Here is a 25527-nt window from a genome sequence, read left to right on the forward strand (position 1 = left end):
CATGCACGCCCCGAGTACATGTTACACCTTCAACAAATTGACAAATTTCAATTTAAGAACCCGACAAGCTCCGCTAGTAAAAACCGACACGTCAGGAGTGATATCGATGGCCAGTGTGAGAGCCTGCATGCAGCCCGTGTATATTTGTGGTACAGGTCTCAGAGTGCCAGGCGCTGGCTCACTGCAGCCCGTCTTGGCTGTGCAACTATTGCATTTGGATCCGAGTTGTGCGAGTTCATGCATTCACTCAAGGCCAAGGCAGTTTTAAAGTAACCGGGACCAGCTTTGTCTCCTCAAAGCCAACCCCGAAGATTTATTGAATCCAACCATGGGCAGCTAATTCCTTGTTTGGCGATATTAGACGGAGAACAAACACGTGTCAGACTCTTTTTTTTTTAACACATGTAACCTGTGGATATTTAAAAGGAGTGCATAACGGAGTGTGATGGCTTAGCTCTGCCATTCAAAATGAGAATCTGTGAACACAGGACAGAGGAGAGCAGACCGATGACCCAGCTGTGGCGCCGCTTGTAATGTTTCAAGTTTATTTTCTGATGTTAAATGAGAGCGCAGACTTATTTTTCCTTCACGGCGGTAGAAAACGTTCATGTTGCCCCCGAGAACCATGAGGTTGGCGGTTGTGTTTGTTTTTAATTAGTGCTGGTATGAGACGCTGAGAGAAGAGGCTGTGGCTGAGCTGAGGAGACCCAGCTCTTGAGTGTGCGCTGACTAAATTGTATTTAGAGGCAAAGTATTTCATTATCTGCTGTGACACGGTAGTTTTCAAGTGAGCCTCCCGTTTGGAACCCATGTTTATCCTGGGTCACTCAAGGTCAAGTCAGGGGGTGTGAGGAGACGTTCAGCACAAGTCTGGGCTCACAGGTTTAAAGACGAGACGACACAAGTAAACATTAATATGACAATAGAATAAAACTTTTAACACATTCAAACACAGAAGTAAGATATTGAAACACTATAACAGTTTTACCTCAGCTGAGCATCGTCACATCATATGTATCGTATATCCAACATTCTGCCTTTGAACCCACACTTCGTCCTTCACAGGCCACAGAAAACCACTTTGTGGGCCAAATCTGGCCTTGGGGGCCTTGTGTTTGCCATCCTGTGTTTGTTTGTGTGTGTGTGGGTTCACACTCAGTCATGCTGTGTGCTGGTGGGTGCTGATGTCACTGTAACCCTTGCCATCCATCTCTCTGCCTGATACTCTATCAGTCTTACTATCCACAAATCAGCGGTGAATGAAAAGCATTGTTACCACTTTTCATGGAGCCTGAGGTGTCGGTTGTCATGGCGATGAAGCTTGTCAGTGGCTACAGCATGGGAAAGTGTTTGTCCTTGACTGGAGTTGGAGTAGTGTTTCATATTCTTTGAAGCAGAAGCACCATGTGCTTACAGTAAAAGGATTATAATTGAGGAGATTTCTTTTTTAAAAAGTACAGATTTGGAAAATGAGTGCTTTATTTATGTTTACCCTGAACTTAAACCAACATCGCTGTTTATAAGATGCAAACTTTACAAAGTTAAGTACATTTAACAAGCAGAAATGAAGCAAACAAAGCGTATTAGTTCCATTTTCTTACATTTTTAAAGCAATCGATTGCCGACATGTTATTGTATGTAAAATGAATTTTGCAGGACAGGTATTTATTTATGTGTTCATGAAATAAATAATATATAATTTAGATTTGATTGTGGTGGACCATAGAGTATGTTCATAGTTCTTGATGTCATTTCATGCTGCTAGATGGGTTGAGGGATTTTCACATAAGAAACCACCGTTCATCCCCGTGTATCAGCACAGAGACCTGCACACAGCCACGTCGCAGCCAGCATCACCAAGCACAAGACCCTGTCACACATCTGACGCTGCTGGCAGGATAGTTTCCTCTCGTGTGTGTGTGTGTGTGTGTGTGTGTGTGTGTGAGAGAGAGAGAGAAAGAAACCATAAAAAAAGAAGAAAAAAGAAAAAGCACAATGATACACAAAATGGGGACTTTCCACTTCTCACACTGAGAACAGCTGTGCCTGATGTCCTCGCTGTGAAAATGAAAATGTTCAGTAAATCAAGTCCTCTTCAAGTCAATCTGCACAGATTGGTGGAATAATCTAATCTGCTCAAGTAATGTATTCACATTACCTCCATGAGGAGTCGTCTCTGTGGCCTGGTGTGGTCGGTGTCTGTCAGGGAAACTGGATCAGACTTGTCATGCTACCGTTCAGTAGCTGCAGGAGGATCTCACATTCAGGTACATGACAAAGCACCACATTGTTCATGTTAGTCCCAAAACAGCACAGCTGCAAACTGTTTCCTGTGCTTAGCAGGGAGTTACAGTAAATGTGAAGGATGAGGAGAAATGGCAATAATCTGCTTCATAGCTGCTTGATCTTTTCCCCTGCAGTCAATAAAGCAAATCTCAGAGGGGTGCCACTTGGATTTCAACACTCAGCATCTTCTAGATCTGTGTTCGTTTCACTTCTCTCCTCTCTTTAAATAATCAGAGAGTTCAGTGTTCTTTTCAAGTGAACGTCTATGAGAACCCGACAGATAAGTGTCTTTATGAGTGGGTACGCCAGGTATTTGTGTAGTGGATGAACCTGTTCTGCCCTGTGGTGTGATGTCACTCATGCGTGGATTATGGAACCAAAATGAGTCACAGTTAGAAGAAAACAGGGACACGGAGCACAGTGATAACACTTTTGTACTTTGGCCCCTCTTTCAAACAATCTATTGATCCAGTGAATGAAAACCAGAACATTGATCGCTGTCCTGAGTTGTAAAAAAGTAAGTTTGGCTTCAAACATTCATGGCTGAAAGATCAACAGAATGTTGTCCTGGAAATTACACAATATTGCTGCTAACAATTAAGATGACAAAGAAATTGGCATGTTCACGTGGACTTGTGATTACAGCACAAGCTGATGAAGCACGCATGAAACTGTCATCAGACCTGGGAGTGAATGTCTCTTAAAAACCAACTGGCTAAAAAAACACTTTAAACCTGGGATCTAATAGTTTTTTAAGGGTAGGAATGGGTTATAATGTCCCATTAAATGTCATTTCAAGGCTGTGCAATGAGACACCAATATTAAAATCAGTATTGCAAAAACCTTCGACATATGTTTGTACTTTGAGATTTAAAACATTTTCTTTGCCACTCAAATTTAAATTTTTAAATTTACGCTTTCATTTGCCCTTTTTTTTTAACATATCATCCAGCTCTATGTTTTACAAATAACTTTTATATAGTGAAAAACTATAATTGTTAACCCCAAGCACTAACTGTCACATTTACTATAAACATGAGTGTTTATAGGAACTTTTTCCCTTTTCTTTTTTGTTGTGCATCACACCTTCACTTCCTGCATTGAATAACCTGCAGAAAGCCTGTCACTCATTTTTTCTGTCTTCCTGTGAGGACGAGAAACCGATGCACAGCCAAGAGTCGCAGAGTTGTGTCATCAGAACTTGTGAAGTGCTCGGAAAAGAATTTGGCTCATTAAACGTTGCTTTGTTCGAGAGCTTTCAGAAGCTCACTGCGGGCTCTTTGGTACTTTTCTCTTCAGCATCAGTGAAGCCTCACCTGCTCTTTCTTGCCAGTTTAGTCAAATTTCTCTGCACTTTCAGTTACATTTGCGTCACTTTGTCCCAGAGTGAAACACAACGGTGTCACTGTTCCTCTTAAACTTTGCTTCCACCATTTAAATGCTTTCACTCTGACATCGATGACAAGTCAGGGCCACTGTCACCGGGCGGGACGATAGTTTCAGCCCCTCCTCCTCTCTCTGCTCTCCAGGGTCTCTGACGGCTGTTCTCATTTGTCATGCAAACACACAGTAGTCAGTGTGTGCACGCAAGTGTGGGAAAACACACTTTACATTAACCTCACGTATAATCCACACTTTAGTGACCCCTTGACAATAAATGGAAGTTCAAATGGAAATCCCAAATATGAAGTGCCTGGAAAACATTAAAGCTGGGGATATTTTGTACATTTAGGCAGTTATGACTTTTCAGCGTAATGTAAATCACGTGATCTGAGAGAGAGAACTCAACTCTTGCACCTCCTCTAGACCAGGAATAAAGAATGAATTTCAAGATAAAGTGACAGTGTTACAATCAAGTGCAATATGTTTAAATATTTGTAGCAGTGTATGTATGTAGTCATACTTTTCAAATAATAATGAAATAAAAATCATATTTTGACAATATTTCTAATCATTATAAATAAGATCTCTAATAAAATGCAAATGGATTTCAAAATAAAGTACTTTAAATGGGTTGAATCCTAACATGCTTAACTGTAGGTAATATTTAAAATTGTAAAATGACTTAGTAAAATAAACAAAATGAGATGTATAATATATAATACCATAATCAAAAACAGCATTAGATACCATTGCTGCTGCAACATTTACAGTCTTATCTAAAAGTATTGGAAGAGTGAATACAGTTCCTTTATTTTTGCTTTTCACTTAAAACATTTTCGTTTGACATCAAAAGATGATGAATATAAGACAGGAGATGAGTATTTTAGGTTTTATTTTACAGCACTTACATCAGGATATGTTAAAAAACTCAAAACTCGGCTCAGATCGCTTCGCCTGTAATGGAACAGACAGCCTTCATTAGATTCTAGATTTTTTATTGAAGGAGCGACTTGTCTCCTCCTCCTCTTGACACTGTAGCAGAGCACAGGTTACAGTCTGCTCTACTTTTGTCGCCATGGCTTTTCTAAAATTATTTGCGAACTGCTGTCATTGCCACATGTCAACTTATTGCCGCACACCTGATCAGCTTACTTGAAGATACGTAAAGTGATATTGGGTGCAGCACAACCCCGGATCCCCGATACTTGTATCGAGTGCATCTCTCCTTTTCCTTGTTTTGATTAAATGATTATTGAACGATTTGACGATGTAATCACAACCTCTTCACTGAAAAGGCTAGAAAAAGAGAGACAGAGACAGTTTAATTCTATTACCAACGATTTATAGATGCAGGTCTGTCCATATACGCCGGCATCTGTGTCCAAATCTGGAAGATTTTGGACTTTTTGCCAATATCCGATCTTCTGATATCGATACTGATACCGATATATATATATTAGCCAAACACCAGAGGTTATTTTGTCTTTTATGTAATGAAATTATTGCAGTAATTAATATTTAATAATTTAATAAATGAATATGTTGCATGTTTTCAATATCTGATAAAACATTTTAAATATGATAATATCCTGCGTCCCTAATCTTGACCAAAGTGAGCTCAACACATTAGTATTTTAACAACCCACTACTTTTCCTGGATCCCCCGTCCACTGTTGCTTTAACAAAATTGATCAAACTTGCTAAGAGTCAAGTAATTATGTTCAAACTATGTTTTATGGTCTTTTTTATGGAAGTCGTAACTTTTGCAGTGCAGGGAATGTAATAAAAGTTGGTCTATCAAAAACTACTTCAAATGTGAGAAAATCTCCTAACGTGAAATTTACAACGGAACAAAAAAAGGCTTCATTTGATGTGACGGTGATGTTCCAGCAACCAAGACAGAACATGTGAGCAGAGTGACTTCATACCTCACAGACACAGGACCCCACAGGTGGCACCGGTCCAAAGGCAAGAGAAATCATCTATAAGGGTCAAGTCTGACAGAGCCAAAGCTAACACAAGCTGACACCAGGGAGGATCCTCTTTCTGCTTTACACATATTTGGCTCCTCATGTTTCTCCTCGTGAGCCTCTGTTTGAGAGTTTTTCCTTCCAAATGGAACAAAACGGAAACTGAGCGACCCGAAGGCTCTTTGACTGCAGCTGGCAGCGACTGTGCGACGGGGATTCATTCTCAGTTATTCCTCCAACTGAAAATAACCGAGCCTGCAAGCTAGCAAAATTGAAGCTGCTCGTCCGCCGTGTGCTGATTGGAGATGACAGTTGTAAAGCTGTCATCGCCAAGATGAAGAGACAACAGATCTTTGAAATCAAACCTGTGTGTCAATGTCTAAATGTCAAACCCTCTCTGCCGGGCAGTTTGTTATGGTGCTTCCTCAGAACTTAGCAACAGTTTGACACAGCAATGGTTAACATTTACATTCGACAAGAAACTCGTGTTTCCACCGAGTGGAATGGTTCAGTTTTGGGAGAGTATGACACGTCTTTTTTTGCATTTCCATTAGGAATAGTACCCAAAATAACCAGCCCCAACCATTCCATTCTTTGGCACCCTTCCCTCGGGGAACCAGAGTAAAATGGTATATAATACAGTCAGGGTGGAGCTAGGCCGGCTCCACCCACGACAGTTATCTGATTGGGCGACAGAAAAATGTCACTCCCTTGTGATCGGTGTAAATATCCCATGGAATTTGAGGCAAAATGCCCACAGTCTATTCTGATACAGAGATTGACCTCTTGTGTAGAGTTCAATGTCGTTCTAAAGGCACTGTTCTCAGTTGAAACGCAAGCTTGACTCAGGGCTTTACCGTTCCAAACCGTACCGTACTGAACCAAAGTGAACCGTACAATGATGGGAACGCAGCATAGGTCGCTTTTGCAAAAAAACAAGTTTGAGTGAATGTTTCATATTGGAATATTCCCCCAACCTCACAAACACGTGTATTACTCACACCACACAAGGGATGGGACAAGATGGAGGCAAATGATGAGGCACTGTGGCGACCCCTAAAGAGAAGGAGACGACCATCAATCACACCCGGTGGAGAAGGCGTCACACTGCTTATGTGTGACGCCTTCTCCACTGCCTCGCGCACATGGCGCTAAGAGGTTAGCTGACAGATGAGTCTGCAGCTTTGGTGTCACAGTTGTCCACTCAGGAGGACAGTTTAGCTCGTGTCCTCCATTTTCACAGCAAAACAACCACCATATAATTTGTCTGTTGGGCCAAGAGGGCATTCAAAGTGGGTCTAAGGCCAAGCTGTGCTCACAGTGCCCTCTGCTGGAGCACGTGGTAATTAATTACCGTAGGTCTGATGCACTTCTAGGCTTTACGTTCTGAACTTGAATGGATATTTGGGGTTCGAACTTCCTCCTCCCACATTTGAACAATGTCCTAATTTCCTAATTTCAGAAGAAAGTGACGGCCCTGGTGCCCACGTTCATGGTTCTCAGAGGATGAAGTGCTCCTCAGACTTTGATCTCACTTTTTGTCCAGCACCAGATAGATTTGTTTTTCTACTCTATTACAAAATGTGTGCTCGTCTAGTGAAATATCTAATGCATTTTGCTCCTCATGACCAAACTGGATCAGTAATTCGCTGATATGAAGCTTTTCAGTCCATATGATGACAAAGTCCTTGATCTGGTGCCGATCTAGTGCAATAAAAGTGACGTTATTAGCGAGGCAGCTGCTCGGTGCTAATTCTGTCATTAGCGATTAACAAAAGAATCTCATTATTAATCGACTGCCAAGCAGATGCACCCGTAACGTAAATGTCAACGCCAATAAATCTGTTCCCACTTACACTTAGCAAGCTTTTATTTGCTTGTGCTCAGAGGAAATATTTCATGCCCTCAGCTCACTATAATGTCATGCAGAGTGCAGCAGTGAGGCTACGCTCTTTAAATACGTCTAATGGACGTCCTTGGCCCGGCATCAGTCCAGAGGTATTAAAGAGACAGATTCTGAGACCAATTGCCCTTCTGGCCTCCCACTATGAAACAGATCCACACACAAGCAAAGGATCCAAAAACAGACAGGTACTTGTATTGTAAAGGAGATGTAAAGCTTGAGGTGATTTTTGACTCACAATTTAGTTTCAAGCATCCTGTACAAAAAACCCCAACATGAAGAGAATGAAATTAAACCTGTTCAAATTCAGATGTGGGCCACACGGTTGGTGTAGTGGTTAGCACTTTGCCTTTGCAGCAGGAAGACCTGGGTTCTGCATGTTCACCCTGTGTGTGTGTATGTGTGATATTGGGTTCTCCATGTTCTCCAGTCCAAAAACATACATATTTGGGGATTAGGACGCTGTAAATTGTAGGTGTGCCTGTGAGAGTGAATGGTTGCGGTGTACCCTGCCTGTGGCCCTATGTCAGCTGAGATTGGCACCAGCGACCCTCATGTGGAGGATAAAGCAGTAGACAATGCATGTGAGTGAGAATTTCCGATACATCAGAATCAACTTAACTTTTGATTCAGCTAGGCTTGTAATGCAATGACTGTGTCACACATGACTTATATAACAAGCTGGCCTCGGCTCGTGAGACGACCCTAAAGTCCATTGAAACAACATACGAACAAGCTCAAAACCCAAAATGTACCATCACCATATCGAAGATCTTAAAGAAACATGAACTTCTAAGCTGGGATAATGCTGTTAAATACACGTTTCATGGTGTAGAACCACCTCCACAGCAAGGATTTATTACAAAGAACTTAAACGGGTCACCAGAGCAGACTGTGGAGGAGATTACTCTGTCCCCTTCAGGTAAAGTGTCTTTGGACAAGTTGTATTTCCTTTTCAAGCATCTTAAACCTGGAACACTAGTGCAATATGTTTACTATCAACTCTAAACTGTTGTGTTTTAGGGACAAGATGAAAATTAGCCTTTAGCTTTAATCTTGTATTTTTACATTTTTAATTTTCATTGATATACTTTAAACTAAATATAAAGTAACATGTAGTAAAACTTATAAAAGCGTCTGTTCTTTGATGTGTGGCTGTTGCGTCCATCTGTCAATCAAAGAAAGTCATTATTATTAAGGTGTGGAGTCTTCCTTATTTACTACTTATCTTCCTTATTAACTCACTCTGCATTCTTCCACCTGTTTCCTTCTCTCTCAGATAACACTCACTGTCACGCTGCATTCCACTTTTGACTTGACCGGTATTTCCCGCTTGTTTGTTTTGTTTGTTTTTGAACAGTTTTCGAAGGTTACACTGTATATCAGCAGCACTGACTTTAGCCAAAGACATGGATGCCAAACCAGTTGAAAAACAGGTTTTAGCAACATAACAAAAGGCTCAACTAATAATGTCTACGCCTGTTATATCTCACAAACATGTGGGAGCTGCTGCAGTTTGTGAGTTAGACTGAAGTCATTCAAACATCAAAGTCACAAAAGAACACATTTGAACTTACTAATAAAAGCATCAGTGTGTGAAATCGTTGATTTCCTCTATGGACTTCAAGTGTTAGTGTGTGATTTACAAGGTGGATGAAAAAATAAAAAAAACTATTATTAAACAAACATATTATTTATACCAAACTATCGTTGCGGTAGTTTCATTTTTAAGTCATGGTGTCATGGAGGTAAGGATTTCTTAAAGGGATTCTTGAAAAGAACACGGTATGGTGCAAATACTCCCTCCAGTTGTTTATCAGCAGTTTATAAACCAACCTCCCCATCTTTTCATTTGTACGATGAGAAGGTTTTAAATGATGCCGTGATATAAAATCCACGTTTGACGTCAGACTCCTTTTAATACTCGAGGTGTGGTGGAACATGGTATACTCGGGGGGGGGGGGGGGGGCCTTATCAAAGAGTGTCCATATTCGTCAGGTTGTGACAACGACCCAGCAGCTGTTTATTTAGACTCAGCTGCTCCCGGTCTCTGGTGGCCACCCTGATGGGATGCGAGGCCTTGGGTTCCCAGTGCAACCTCAGAGGGCAGCTTTCTGGTATCGAGGCCCTGTAGGGGTCTAATGGGGGGGGGGACACACGCTCTAAATCTTGCCATCTCCCATCAGAATAGCTGAGAAGTTACTCGCCTCTGACAGCTCTGGCAGGGATCAAGGAACAGGCTTGCTGTGAGTGCCGGCCGCTCTGTGGCCTTTCACTAATGTAGTGCCATCTGAGAGCAGCTGTGTGTGTGTGTGTGTGTGTGTGTGTGTGTGTGTGTGTGGAGAGAGCCTGTTGCTGAGCAGATAAAGACGGTTCCGTGTGCGAGGGGGAGGTGGTGTGAGCATAAACACTGAGCAGAGGTTGGGCTCGTCGGCTTTGATGTGCGCGCATAACTGTAGCTGCGGTGGTCTTATCTGGAGTGGGACGCTGTGACGTGACCCGCTGCCGACCGCCACCCTCTTCCCTCTTCCCTCTTCCCTCTTCCCTCTTCCCTCTTATTTAAAACAGAGGCAGAGCTGGCACACGCGCCATTCTGAGATATTTGCAAGATTCCTCACAGTCCCCGAGTGCAAAGATTTATGACTGAAACAACAGCGCGCGTGTGTCCGAGTGAAGGCCGGCTGCATAGTTGGCACAGGGCGAGACGAGAGCGGCACAAAGGCTCGGCTGTAAAGTCCTCACACATGACAGGAAGTAGTCATTTTACTTGAAATATGACTCTTAATATGTTGTTTATGCTCATCGTGTGGAAAGAAAGAGTCATCAAGAGTGACAACTAAAGCTCACCTGTCAGAGCGTTCAGATTAAAGAGACAAACGTTATGTATGGAGAATCACATGTGGCGTTCTTCCATTATATAGTTCTAGCACGGCGTGACTCTCTTTTTTGCTTTTCCATCAGTGATAGCACCTGACACCTGAGCCCATACTAAAATGTGAAGGTGTCAGACTGATTGGTCAGAGAGCGTCGTCACTGGAAGAGTCATGAGCGTGTCACAAGAATCCGACCGAACAATGCCCAACTGTAGATCAGCTACAAATACTTCAAAATACTAAAAACATGCGTTTTATCTCCAAAGTTTATCTAAAAATATTTAACAGAGGAGTCTGGTGTATTTGGCGACAGCACTGCTGAAAGCCGGCGATCGTGAGCCCAATCACAACCTGTTGAGTTGAGCTGTGGGCCACGCCCCTCCAGCCTGGATACACCAGGTGAAGTGATTTACTAATCAAGTGAGTTTGGAGTCACGCACACACAGAATCACTACAGAGCAGCAGTGGAAGCAAGCAGCATGAGGAGGAATGAGATCCGGTGGATTGGACTGAAACACCAACTGTGCAAATCAAAGCTTTCAAGGAAGACACAGCCGGTGAGCTTGAGCTTGTTGCATCGTCGAAGTCCATTGGTTGCAAGTCATTTTAATGATGGGTTAACCATGTTGGAAAACATAGTTAAAAGATGATTAATTCATTCCATAGTTAAAATCATGAGTTCAACTCAAATTCCATACTGCCATATTGCATGTGATTTCTGTATTTAATTTGTTTATTAAGATATTGTTAGATTATTTACTACTTATTTACAAGGTTTGGAGTATGTTTATCTCGGTTTCATTTATTAAAATGGTATTTTGTTTGTGTTTAAAGGTTTTTCACCTGGCTGTAAATACTGCATCAATCTTCTAAATAAAAGAAAGAAGAAAAAGAGAGCAAGTGTTACGAGTGGATTCCTGTTAAGTCTTCCTGAAAAATTAGCAGCCCTTTCAAGTGGGGAGATTTGCACACTAAAGCCTTTCCACAGTGAGGGACTTGACACAACCCGTTCACAACCCAGTCTGTCATGCAGGAAGTACTGAACCATTCTGTGGACAAACCGATTCTAATGGTTCAGTTACACCGTAAACACTAGTTTCCTGCAGCTGTGCTATGATGACTCCGCCCACGTTGAGGAGGAACTGTGGGGAAAAAAAAGGTGTCTGATACCAACCCGAGAAGAATCGCTCTAGAGCTGCATAGCATCCCTTAAAGTGCCATCATTTGAAGTCAACACACAAGTTAATAGAAAACAAGCTACTTTTTGCATAATTGTAAATGTTTGCGTGGAGTATTTTTCTAATAATAGTAATAATATTTTGAATGTGGGCAGAGATTTCCATGAAATGTTGTATCATGTATATGAATTTCCCGCATACCTTGTGTGATCAGTGTGACAGGTGAGTCTGCTTCCTTGTTTTTAAAGTGTGCTTGTGTGAGTTATTGGCACAGAGTGCAGGATGTTGGCACCTGCTCTTAGTGATAGCGTGGCTGCCAGCAGGGACAAGGGAAAAACTGGTTCACCTAATAAATTCCACCCCTGTTTGAGTCTAACTACATCTTGTTAGAATGTGTTTGACTGGGCGGTGTTGTGTCCCTTGTGGCAGCCATGTTGAGAACAAGAGTCCAGGTCCCGAGCTGGTTCACAGCGGCCGAGGCACACTTGTGAGAGTTCCTCTTAAAACCACACTTGGTGTACGAGAAGAGACTGGAGCACGCATATCTCTCTCTTTCTTCTGTGCTTTGTCTTTATATAATATCTCAAATGTCCTCACGCTAAAATTGGATTTATGTTTTTTTTTTTTATCAATTCTTTTTCCTTCTTAAAAACAAACAACAAACATTTTTCGCTTTTATTTTGCATTTGTTTGATGGTGGCTCAGTGGTAGAGCGAGTGGTCTTGCAGCTGGTTGTGGGTTGATTCCCTGGCTCCACTTGTCTACATTGTGTCCTTGGGCAAGACACGTAGCTCCTGACAGCTGTGCTGGCAGTGTGTGAATGTGTATTCAATATGTGTGGTATGAATGTGAACTGTAGCTCTAAGTGGTCATCAAGACTAGAAAAGTGCTGTATAAATACAGACCATTTACCATTTAAACCAAATACATAAACACGATATCCGGCCCTGTCTTTGTAAACAATAGTAAAAATATAACTTTCTACTGGCTTCAAACAATGTTTTTTGGAGTTGGCATTTTAGCTTGAAATGCTCATCCCTCTCTTTAACAGGGCGAGTTCCTATCATCCTTATACTAACTAACCTAACTTAGTTTATCTGGGGCTTTTTCATAGTCATAGTTTCATTTCCTGTGACCGGCTGCTGAATCATGAAATATCATGGCAGAAACTGTGGCTGCGGTGGGAAATGAATGCTGTCACGTGGCTCAGACGTGTTCTTTTGTACTGCAGATATAAATCAAAGGCTACTCCCTCCAACAAAAACTTCTCCTGTGACCTATGTGTGTGTGTGTGTGCGCCAGCCCAGTCACTGGGAATGACAGAGATAATGCAGCCATAAATCAAAGGAAAAGACTGGTGGTGTGTACAGTAGGACTATAAACTTCACTGGCAGAACCTTTTATTTATTCGGTGTTAACGGCTCCTTTTATTATCTGTATTTATCTATCTACTTAAATCCTTATTCTGCATGAATGCGTTCAGTCACACATCATCCTTTCTGCGCATAGGTCCCTGCTGTCGTCTCCCTAAAAATAGTTCCCACTAATCCTCGAGTCCCCTCTGAGAGTTCAGCACACATTAGCAGAGGTTGACCCCAAACTGCAGGGAGAGAACTTCATGCATTCCAACACTTTAGAGAGATAGAGACTTTCAAAATAAATCCCTGCACTTGTATTACGTTGATGTTGAAGAGTTAAAAGTGAGTGTCTTAAGTTGAGAGCAGGCATGAATCCAGAGAGAGTCCACGCTGCAGCGCACGCTGCACCCTCTGCTGGGATTGATGTATACAGCTTTTAACAGCACGCACACACACACACACACACACACACTCATGTGGTCACCTGCAGAGATCATGTGTGTGACAACATGCACTCGTGTGTGTTGGCATGTTGCTCAGTGGCTGTTGTACATGAAACTGTGAGCGACGTCTTTGTTCCGCTCACATATGAAGGGGGAAAAATGACGCAGGGCTTTCTGACCGGAGATGAACTAATGTTTTAATATTTCAAATATTATTTACTATTTTAATGGTGGTATTTTAAATAACATCATTAAAAATTGTGAGGCTCTGGACTGACTTTTTATACAAGGACCTGCTTTTTAAAGATGACTAACCATTGTAACCAAATTCACAATATAGATGATATATCACATGTATGTTTTATTAAATAATTCTTTCAAAAATCCCTCCAAAATTTGAACTAATCAGTGTTATTATAGTATTATTTTTGTTTTCAGAAACTTGGCAGATGTTGATACTTTTTTTTTTCCCATCCAATGTTATTTTTAAAGTTCTTTCATGACCAGTTTCATGTATATTAATATCTAGTTTGCAATTAAAAATACTGTACACAGTTGCACTGCAGTGCAGATATAAAATGCAGAGTGGAAAGACAGATCATGAGTGTAGTAACTAAGCGTTAGGTTAGTTAAGCTAAGCTGAACAACAACAGATAAAAAGAAAATCAGAAAAATAAATTAACAGCCATTGGCTGCTCTGATTTCTAAAACTTGGCATTGGCAACGCACACAAAAAAAAACCATTTGAAAATGTTCCATTTTCCAGCCACAGAAGGGAAATATTAATGATTTCTCCTTTGAGGATTAAGCCGATAGTAGAAATCCACCACAGTCTGGAAAATAAGGCTCTTCTCTGAGGCCCTTAATGAAAAGGCCGATGATCAGTAGGAACAGTTCAGTCGTAGCGAACACTGTTCCCAAATAAGGCCGTCATGTTTAATTTGAATATTCAGTTTACTTTCAATCTTTGTTCTCATGAATTCTCATCTTTTCCGTCTTTGTTTCATTTTAACGAGATCATTTCCCTTTAAATCTTCTGTAGTCGCTGAGAGTTGAGAGGTCGCCTGAGCATCGCTGGCTCAAGTTCACTAACGACGGGATGTCATTTAAATCGTAAGTTCTACACGATGATGAGTGTGGCATGTTTAGTAGAAGGGAACGTAAATCGTGTTTGTGGTGCGTGTAAAAGGCTGGTGGCACAGAGTGCCAGGCTCCCGGTGCCCACCAGAATACACTCAGTGAGGAGGGGGAGGAGGAGGAGGAGGGGGAGGGGGCAGCAGCAGATAGAGTGGCATGTTCCCCCTGAGCAGAGTCTGTAAACGGAGACCCCAAGTGAAATGGACAGCTGAGCCAACATGCATGCCTGGAACATCCACTGCAGGGCCGGGCTTTAGTACCATTTTCCCATGGTTAGCGTGCTCGCTCCGTCGCTGCAGTCAGCGGGAATGGGTTTTTCCCACACCTCAGAAAACACTGAACGCATCTCAGCCAGGACAAAGAAAGGATGAGACCACAGACTGGACAGATCGTCTTTAATAAGACTTAAGATACTCCCACTGACCTTAGAACACACATCAAAATATATTTATAGCATTTACACGCACCAAATAAGTATGAGTCCATGAAATCTCACTGCTACTGAGAGAATCTGAGAGTCATGCTTGTAAACGTGAAAACTGTTCACTGGTGGAGCTGACCTTAGATGGCCTCTGATCTTTATTTTTTAATGATTATTATTGTCATGGTTGCATGATCGCTGTTACATCCAATTCTGCGTACAATCAATCCCAGCTGGGGTTTAGGTGTGAGCAGGAGTTTTCACACAGACAGAAGCCGTTGCATCAGTTCTCTCTCTCTCTCTCTCCAGATTTCTCTGTTTCAATTTACAAAAATCCGTAACGTCGCTTTTTACAGACCAGGATTTTAAAAACCTGGGTTTGACTTCGGCCTTGTCGTTAAAATGTCTCCCTTTCTTTCAGCTTTGATCCTCAGACCCTTTCACACAAAGTTCATTTACATTATTCACAAAAACAAAATGTACCCGGTCTTTAAAGTCTCTCTTTCAGTTAAATAACTAAAGAAGGAAAGACATTAAAAGCTTCTTTTTTTTTTCAGCTTCTCATAATAATTACACAGCTGTACTGTCATGTACAAAGGATGACACGGTCGGGTGATGAAGTGTCTGGAGTCAGTGTCACATAATTTGCACCTGTCACTCTCCTTTTATCCTCTTGTGTCTGGTTGTCGCGTTGCTTGGTCGTCGTTGTTGTCGTCGTTGTCGTCGTAGCCGTCGTCGTCTCCCGGAGTTCACTTCATCTTCACAGACGCTGCTTTGCTCCCACAGGCTCAGATGAGAGTTGTTGAACGGTCCTCAGGCCAACGAAGGTCAGGGTCCTGAGGCGACGAGCACTTCCACACTGGAACCTGTCACAGGACCTCTGTGAGAGAGTGAGCACGGAGGTTAAAGGTCAAGATGAGGGTCGCAGCCAGTGAGGTTTAATCAAAACTTGAGTAACATTCATCGATCAAGGACGTTGACCTGAGTAACGACGCAGACTGTAAACCTCTGACCTGGTGACAATACCAATTATGAAAGGATGTAGAGTATGTTACACGAGGCACAAGCACATTGACCTTCACCAGCCTGTTTACACGAGGGAAGGGAAAGGTCATAAGACATTTGAACTGTGTATATGAAGCTGCTAACTGAAGCACACGCTTGAATTGCTTTGTTTAACATTAAGTTTAAAGGCATCTGTTGTTAAAGCTTGGTCTCTATTGCTCTGTGTTGTTGCGATTTTGTTATTTTACAATTTATGTAACAATTATTCTTATTTTTCGTGTTATTCTAATATTTTTCCTAATTCTTGCCATTTAATCTTTGAATTAAAACTACAATACAAATATATTTGTATAAACATATATATGTATATATATATGTGTGTATATATGTATATATATATATACACACATATATATAATATATACATATATACAGTATATATATACTGTATATAACTCAAACAGTAAAAGTAGCAGTTGCCAGTTTACTTCATAAAGTATTGTAACGTCTGTTTATCGGTGTTTTTTCTGAGGCATTATTAATTTTGGCCCAGCATCTTATTATATGTATGTATATATATATATATATATATATATATGTATATATATATACATATATACATACTGTATATATATATATATATATATATATATATATATATATATACACACATACATACTGTATATATATATTTTCTTTTTTTACAGCATGAGATTATTAGATTATAATGCCATTATATCATGATATTCCAGGGAAGTCTGTGAAGAAGATTCAAATTTACTAGGACACTGAAGTTTGTGTCCCTTTGTAAACGGCTCACTCCTCCACACCAGGGTCCATAGACAAAACCAGTGATTTTTTTTTCTCATGGGGAAATGCAACATGTTGATCCACTGCTGTCTCCATCAGTACGTTCGGTCGTGTTACTTTGTGACGTTTGAAATCCTTTATTAGGATTAATCCAAGTGACACAGACTTATCAGACGAGGCGGCAGTAGAGCAGCAGGTCCTGTAGACCACACACGACGTTTCATGGCACCAGTACTGCATCATTTATATTGCGATATGGCTTTTTTTTTATTATTATTTTTTTTTACCACATAAAAATTGATACCAGTAGTGTCGTTAACTATATATCACAGACCTAATAAACAGTAATGCCACTGACATCCTTTTTAGTAACATGAAATATCTGACGGGAGACGACATTTATGATGTGGTCATTAATTCGCTCAAAGTCTTGACTATCATGGATTTTAAGAGTGAAACTGAGAACAGCGCTCACCATTTTAAAGGATTGAAAAAGGAAAAACCATAAGTATGCTTCATTATGAAAGGATCGCACTCTCTTTGCTCGATCTGATCGTTCTGACTTGTTTTCAGATGAACAGGTGAAGGTTAAAATTGAGGAGGAAGAGGAAGAGTCGGCTACTGCTGACGGTGCTGCAGTGACGGGGGTGAGCGAGGAGTGATATGGTGCTTAATTGCTCCGGGGTCCTGTTTCTAACCCCTGGCACTGGAGCACTTGTGGATAGAGTCTCCTCAGTCATTCTAGGAATTCCTCACTGGGTGCAGGTCCAAGTGAGTGAGGCCGCTGAATAAAAGCTGTCATCAGTAGAAAGATACGTTGCCTATCTTCACACTTCCATTTCTTCCATATCACATCTCCACCCCTTTGTGAGTGCAAGAGGAGTCTCCCACAGATACCATCCTCCTCACAGGGACGACTCACCGTGACTGAGGTCGTGACCTGCACGTCAGACCCAGACCACGTTCAGGTTTGTGTTTTCTTTGTGCCAACAACACTAATTATAGTGAGCCAACATTTCATACCGGCTCCATTTACACAAATGCAACTTTTTTATTATTAATATCAAGGATATTTTTGAAGCTTCTGTTGTGTTTGAGTTGGAAATTTATTTTCTTATTTTCTTCAGCCAGAAAACATCTAAAGTATCATAAACTATGTTATAAAACTCACACACAACATATGCGTCTCTTAACTTCAATAGACATTTCATTTTGAAACTTGAAAGTCCACATTTTGGAAAAAAAAAAATCTGTCAAATATTAGGTGAGATGATCAATTCACATCCTTTAAAGGAGACATATTATACCCTATTTCTCCAAGTTAAAATAGTTCCCTGGTGTCCTAATGAACATGTCAGTGACATGCTTTGGTCAAAATACCATAAGGATGAAGCACCATAGCAGTTCAATAACCCTGCTAAACCCGCCCCTTTCAGAACGCTCGGTTTTGTGCATGGTCCCTTTATATGCAAATGAGACACAGGCAAACACACACCCACTTCTTCCAGGGGGTTTCTGATTTGTCCTTTTTACAGCGCTCACTTGCTCAGCTCCTGTTCCCTCCGCTCCATTCCTCTCCCCCTCCCTCCACTAGTTCTCTGAGAGTGCCGTCAAACTGCTGCTGTATGTGACTGTATCAGACTGAGTCTGTGCTCCGGTCATGGAGGACGTACTGAACAAATATTTTTAATTAGCACGTGTCAGAATGGTCAGTTATGAGCTCTATGTGACCTTTTCTTAAAAATGTGTGTGTTTGTACGTCGGTGAAATACGGTCGCTGACTAAATACGGCGACCGCTGGCCGCAGTCTGATGCGAAGTGGTGCGAACACACGAACACACGTTTGCTGACTTTATCCGGCACATTAGCTTCATATATAAAATCCTCTGAGGCTGGAAGTTTGTGTAAAACACTGTGCTCCACTGTGCAGCCACCAACAGCACACTTGTCCCTCCGCGTTGACATAATACCGCTCTTCCTCCCTCGCCTGCACTCTCGCAGGGACAAGGTGGAGCTAAGGTGGAGCTCTCCAAGTAAACTTACTGGTGGGCGGTAACATTCGCGGTGAAATGCGCATGCTGCCGTCATAAGCGCAGGGAATTCAACATCGCGTGTTTTTTCGCCTATACTTACACTAAGGGGAACCACGAAAAAAGGACTGAGTATTCTTTTTCCACACTTTGGCGACTGGTAGGGACTCCAGAGTCCCAAATATAAGTATTAAAATGGTTAAAAAGTTGATTTTGCATAATATGTCCCCTTTAAGTATTGGGAAACAGTTAATCAAGGTTCAAATATATGCAGCATCTCTTATTTATAACAATTAACGCGCTTTATCTTGTTTGTTCAAATTATGTGGAAAAAAAAAATGTCAGAAAGCAATTTTTCTGAAAAAGTGCAGCAACTTCCTTTAGTCTGACAGGTCAGCGATGGTTTAACTATAGATAAATATTTTTTTATTCCTGTTGTGCACATTTTAAGGGACAGCTAAAGTTTTTTTTTTTTTTTTTTAAATGTATAAGGAACGTAGGAGCATATTGTAAATGTTACATAAAGTAAACATTCAAATCTTTGGCTGTCTGGAGAAGGAGAGGAGAAAAACAGAACATGATTTATGCATTGTTTTGATGTGAATGGGGTCAGCAGAGAGAATGCACTGAACTCTGACTTTACACTGTATTTTTCATACTTTGGATTGTTGAACATGTCACACAGTCCTTCGTAAGTATAACCTAAACAGCGTCTGTACTCTTGTGCTTACGTGTGGAGGAGAGTGTTGAGAACATGCCGTACCAAAGAAAAGACGCCATTTTGTACCTCTGATAATAGTTTTTTGTCAGAATGTTATTGATTTGCTCTGCTGTCCCTGTTCACACTTCATCCTAGCATATACCTTGTGCTGAACCACAGTCTACTGTCTACAACTATGCATAAGTACCTCATGCACCCTTACTTCTACTAACCCTTTAATATATGAATTAGTCTTGTTTTCCAGTGCTGGAGGTAAACAGTGGCTGTTTTCCTGAATCCAGTTTAGGCTAATTATCAGCTGGAAGGTTTCTGCCAGACTTCCTAACCAGCTCATTATTACAAATCGTAACCAGATCAGATTGTTGCACAGAATCCACCAGCTGTGGAACTCCCTGCCTTAACATTTTCAATGTTACGTCAATGTTTCACGTGCTTATCTCGTGTGTACCTGCAACATGCTGCGGCTTCATGGGTCCGGCCTTCTTCATGAACGACTCCTCGCTGTCAAACGTGAGTATGGGCTCCGCGGTAATGCTGGTCTCTGACTTGTCCCGTGTTCCGTTCGTGGTGATGCCATGATTGGTGAGATGGATGATGTCTTCAAAGTGGGCAGTGTCTTCTTTAGTGGACAGGCCATTTTCGTGTCTCGTAGGCTGAACCCCGTTGACCACTGGTGCTGACGGGCTGCTGTAGAAAGGAAACACAGAGCACGGCCTGGTTATAGTTACGATGGGTGAGAATGACTCATCCAGCATGAGTCACGATCCCAAGAGTCTTTTCAAATCTATTACGTGTGTTACGTGCTGTTCAAATACAAAGATTACACATCTCAAGAAACAGGCATTTCCTAGTATCACTACGCTTTTAGTGTGGATGTCAGTCCTGTGGCTCTGAGGGTTTTCCACTGAGGTTTGCAACAGTGCAAACCTCCTACAGAGTTAAGCAGTCAACCCCCTGACTTAGTTTTGAACTGTTCATGGTGGTCCTGACTCATCCACTCACATGATCACAAAGACACTTCACATTGATTAAAAGCAGGGGGCGAGTAGTACCTTTCTCTGACGGCAGTTTGTCCATTTTCTAGCTTGTTATTGGACACATTGACCTCTGGCTTTGGCTGGTTGTCAGCAGATGCTAGAAGAAACAAAGGAGAACAGCCATTTAGTCAGTGCACGTCGACATATTATTGCAGTAATGTGGAATAATGTGATGATTTGACTCGAGTGGGGATGGCAGGAGTGTATTTGCTTGATTATTAAAAAGTCAATCAGTTACTATTACTTTTTGTAACATATCAAAGATGAATGCAATTATAAAAACAAATGGCAGCAAGCGTTTAGTTTGTGGACTTTGTGTATTTGCAGAAGAATGAAGAGGTCCCTTGAATGCATCTTTAAGCCGCTCCTCTAAACCCAACACACTGTAGATCCCACAGAAGTGATGATATTTACCAGAGTCTTTGAATGCATCCCATAGACCAAAAAAAGGAAACATTTTCTACAACTGTCTAATCAATTAAGTTCTTATTTATCTGCTCACTGAATAGTTGTGTTATGAGAGAGAAAAACGGTAATCTACCATTTCTGTTCTTGGCCTGGCATAAAATGTCACGATGGTCAATCTATCCACTGTTTGATAAACCACAGGGTGACACATTAACACTGTTAATCAGCATCCATGTGCTTTGTCAAGGCTGATTTTTAACACTGAGTGAAGTGCTGCCAGACTTCTCTGAAACATCCTCTCTGGAGGGTTCAGAACCCCCTTATTCAGCTCTGCTGAGACATGACTGTGGTTGAAACAGACCTCCACACCCCTGAATGGAGTAGAATGGAGACATGCCTGCTAGACCTCTGACCACATCAGTGGCTGCCTAATGTCTTCCTGCATTGGAGAATTTTCCCACTAACAATATATATCTCTGAGACCACATTGATCCTCTCAATCTGCTGTACGTGACGAGCTGTGCGAGGTTGTGTTAAAACCGGAACGATAAGGTTGTAGGCAGAGCAGACGTGAAGTCACGTTTATCCTTATTTTAATACTTGTGTCAGAAGAACGGTGGAGTCGTGATCCCACTCCTCTACTTCTACCCCCACAGTCCCAGATCTTGAATAGCAAGCACACACACATGGGTCCCATTGTGCGAAGAAGATCTCAAAGTGCAGCTGTGCAGGATATGAGACAGAGAGATCATTTAATAACCCTTTAAGGCCTCGGTGTGACGATGACTCACACGGCGGACTGAGAACAAAAGTGAAACAAATAACCTGTGAGTGTGTTTATTCAAACATATGGAAGATGTAAAAGAAGCAGAGGAGAGCGATGTGTCATCAGACATCACTCTACAGGTGGGATAAGTGGAAAAATGAATGGAGTCTAACATTTAATTTGTAGTTATTGCTGATTTGCACTTCAAAGAGGAAGGAGATAACTACTTCCCAAGCAGATTACTGAGTAATCAATTTAGCCCGTTATCCTTGTGATTATTGTGGATTAAAGGCTTGAGGTTGGTAATGATTTCCCTTCATCCCTTGAGGATGTTTGGTAAAAGGTGGGTTAGTCCCATCAGATGTTGTGCTTACCTTTGCTGCTTTCTGCTTCTTTGTCATTGACATGTGCCAGTGGGGAGGACTTTGTCTCTTTCTGTGAAAACCAGAGATAATGAGTCATTTGTTTTTTCTTATTAATGGCACGATAAAATTCAGCTTATTAAAGCAGAACCACAAATCTACCTTCTCGCCTCCATCTGTCTTGCGTGTCCTCTTCATGATCTCATCCAGACGCTAAAAGGAGAAGAAGGAAAATAGTTGAGGGTTTTTTTTGTTTTTTATTTTTTTACACACTAATACCTACGACTGTGGACGGACCTGCAGACACTCTCCAATAAAACCATGACTGTAGTCAGATATCGTTTCTTTAATGTATGTTTTCAACATTATCACACTAGACAGTCTTTTTTCAGCTAGAATTGTAAATATGTAAACAGCTCACTCTACTGCACCAAAGTCCTAAGAGAAAATCAGTGTTTTAAATGTTTTAAAATTTGATCTGAATGATGGAGGCAGGAGTGGATCAACAACTCCTGAGTACCAGTGTGTAAAATTGAACATTTCCTCTATGGACTTTGGGAGAGAGGAGTTTACATACTTCTTTCCCAGCTGTAAAAAGCTCTCCAACAGCGACAAAGTGACAATATCACAGACTTAAGCAGGTGTAGATTTTATGAGGTGAGACTTTGTGTTGAGTTACAAATCTGTGTCCCTGCAGGCAGCCGAGTTGAGAGAAAGTGTCTGGTCCCTAGGCTGGTTCAAACAACAGAACATTTATGGATCAACCGAAACTACTGCTTTACAGACAATACACAGAGTTAACCCGTGGCTCTGGGGTCTTCAGGTGGCGAGCTGTGTTAAACACTGATGAAGCAGCTCTTGTGTATTCAGCTGGAACATCAGCGTAGGATGAGTGAGCAGTGAAGAGAAGGACAGAGGACTGTGCTGAACTAAAACACAAAACCACTCTACATGGCTGATTTGTATGCAGAGAAGACAGAGGTTTTACACATGATGCGACCTTCATCTCAGGACACAGCCAGACCAGCTGCCACTCATAAAAGTGTTTTTGTTTTGTTTTTTTTGTTTTTTTTTTCCATGGACAACTCATACAATAATTACTCTGGCATCTAGTTTGGCTGCGAAACATCTGCACTTGACTAATAAGTTGCCAAGTTTTCCCTCTTATGTTCGACGACAGCAACAATGTACTGTAAAGTGTGTCGAAGCAGAATGTCTTTAGGGCAGAGAACATGTTGATCAGGAGGAAGTCTGGCCTGGCAAACTTCAATAAGAAGTGGAGGATGAGGAAAGAAAGAAAGCTCTCACACACACACAGGCCTGAGTTCAGTGTAGATGTGGGTGGCGTCCTTGAGGAGCCGGCCATGGTGCACACACATTCCCACAAAGATGAGTGGCAGAGAAAGGCCTAGTTTATTAATGTTTTTATATAACTTCAAGCTCACGCGCTCTGAGCCGTCTTAAATCATGGCATGCAGACAGCTAATCCAGGAAAAGCCCATATACATCATTCATCTTGGTTTCAGGGACTCGGTTGTCAAGGCTGCTTTTGTCAAGTCAAACAAACCTCAGAGTTAATGTAGCACATAATATAATAGGAGGGAGGGAGAGTGCACTGTACATGTGTACAGTTAGAATACACTTTGTCTCAAGCCTGAGATGTGTGCAGCTCAGAGCAGTGGTGGGACTTTGATTTCACATATTTTTATTAGTACAATTTATATTATTTTGGGGACTATATACGGTTTCTACTACAGAGATTATATTCATGTGACTGGAACTTGGCTGAAAGAAAAGAGCAATGATGGAGGGACCGACAGATCGCCCTACCCTTTTCCTCTCCAGCCTTTCCTGCTCCTCCTTCTGGAAGTGCTTCTCCCTCTCCAGACGCTGCTTCTCCGCCTCCTCCCGTGCTTTAGCCTCGGCCTCTTCCTTCTGAAATAGACACAGGCGAGAATCCAACCACAAGTTTAATGCTGGCAGAAGTAAGGAAAAAAAAAACACTCCAGCCAAAATAGCATGCCTTTTACGCAACGAGGGTGTGGTTGCTCCCTGCAATTGTTGTTTACAACCACAAAAGGGATATTTTCCTGTACGTGTGAGCCAAAAATATCCATTTCCAACATTTACAGAGTCACAAGGACCATACCACGTGAAATACAATACTAAAGCTTCTGCATGAATGAACTGAATCATGTTTAACCACAAATGACACTTCTGTGTAAGACCACAAGGGGGTGGCAAAGACTAAGAGCTGAATATGGAGAACATGCCATGGTTGATCTGGATGATCGGGATGAAACTCAGATCTTAAATTGACACATTCAGTGTGAGTCGCAGCTCAAAAAGAACTGTTCTTCACTGCTTTCAGGCGAGTCTGTCATTACATGAGGTCAGTGTGAGGTGAACAGCTGAGCTGAGACAATAACAGACAAGTTGCTAAAGTCAGGAGTGTGGAGGTTTGTGGTGTGAAGGGCAAAGTGCGATGGAAAGATGTAAGGATGCTTCAGGGACTTCTGCGTACCTGTTTCTGCAGGCGTAGGTTCTCCTCTTGCTCAGCTTTGGCTCTCTCCTCAGCCTCCTTCTCCTCTTGTAGCCGCTGGGCTTCATCTCTCCTCTTCTGCTCCTCCGCCATAGCACGGGCCTCCTCCTCCCTGCGTTGCCTCTCCTCTGCCTCCCTCGCTATTCGCTCCTCTCTCAGGACCCTGAAGACATCAGACATAAGGCTGAGGATATGCATTTTCCACAAAATCATTCGCCAAAACACTCTGAATGAAGAGTTTAAAATCTGTATGATTCCATTGACAGACGGATTTGAGAACCAGATGGCACAAAATGTTTTTTTTTTATGTCACCAAATGAATTTACAGTATTTTTCCAGCCTTTTACTAAAGATTTACATATGCAGTTCAACTTTGAGCCACATGAGGGAGCTTTCCTTTTCCACCACAGTCTGCCATAATAATCCATCCACTTCAGCAGCCAGACACATGGATGCTTGGCTCATTACAAAGCACCCAGCTGAAGAGAAAGCTGCGGTTTAAGTCAAACTAGCAGCTGTGAGGTGAAATACTGTAAAAAAAGCATTTCTGCACACACATCCTGAGCTAAGTCAATAACATGCATACAATGTTTTCATTCGACTATCAAACATAACTCTTGGAAATGCAAGTTTACCTCGTCAAAATAACGTGTGTTACAGAAATTGATTTATGATGTAAATTGAGTTCCCGTGGTTTATTATTTGACGAAAGTGGGTCATGTACAAACAAACACTATTCAAGCAAGTGAAATACTCAAAACAGTAAATGACGAGTATATCTACCAACAAGCGATCGCATCAAGACACAAGCTTTAAACCCTGAGGTTAAACTTACAGTCTCACTCAAATATGACTATAAAGTATAAGTATAAGTAGAACATATGCACCGCTAAT

General features: G+C 41.6%; 1 protein-coding gene and 1 long non-coding RNA gene across 6 annotated transcripts in view; one reads left to right on the plus strand and one right to left on the minus strand.

The window, feature by feature from the left end:
• Positions 1-10518: 10518 nt before the first annotated feature.
• On the plus strand, positions 10519-11972 carry LOC131471608 (uncharacterized). The gene is made up of 2 exons (XR_009242005.1): positions 10519-10972; positions 11250-11972. It is a non-coding gene; the product is annotated as an uncharacterized LOC131471608 (long non-coding RNA).
• Positions 11973-14909: 2937 nt separating this feature from the next.
• map7d1a (MAP7 domain containing 1a) overlaps positions 14910-25527 on the minus strand; it is a 42746-nt gene continuing 32128 nt past the window's right edge. For all 5 annotated transcript variants that reach the window (XM_058647638.1, XM_058647635.1, XM_058647637.1 and 2 more), the window contains 7 exons: positions 24616-24796; positions 23922-24026; positions 22254-22304; positions 22104-22164; positions 20571-20652; positions 19967-20205; positions 14910-15832 (listed from right to left, as the gene is read on the minus strand). In XM_058647638.1, the coding sequence (XP_058503621.1) occupies positions 15822-15832; positions 19967-20205; positions 20571-20652; positions 22104-22164; positions 22254-22304; positions 23922-24026; positions 24616-24796 (730 nt within the window). In that variant the 3' untranslated portion in view covers positions 14910-15821. The remainder of the gene's footprint in view (positions 15833-19966; positions 20206-20570; positions 20653-22103; positions 22165-22253; positions 22305-23921; positions 24027-24615; positions 24797-25527) is intronic.

This window comes from Solea solea, chromosome 13 (genome assembly GCF_958295425.1).
Source record: "Solea solea chromosome 13, fSolSol10.1, whole genome shotgun sequence".
NCBI classification, from domain to species: domain Eukaryota; kingdom Metazoa; phylum Chordata; class Actinopteri; order Pleuronectiformes; family Soleidae; genus Solea; species Solea solea.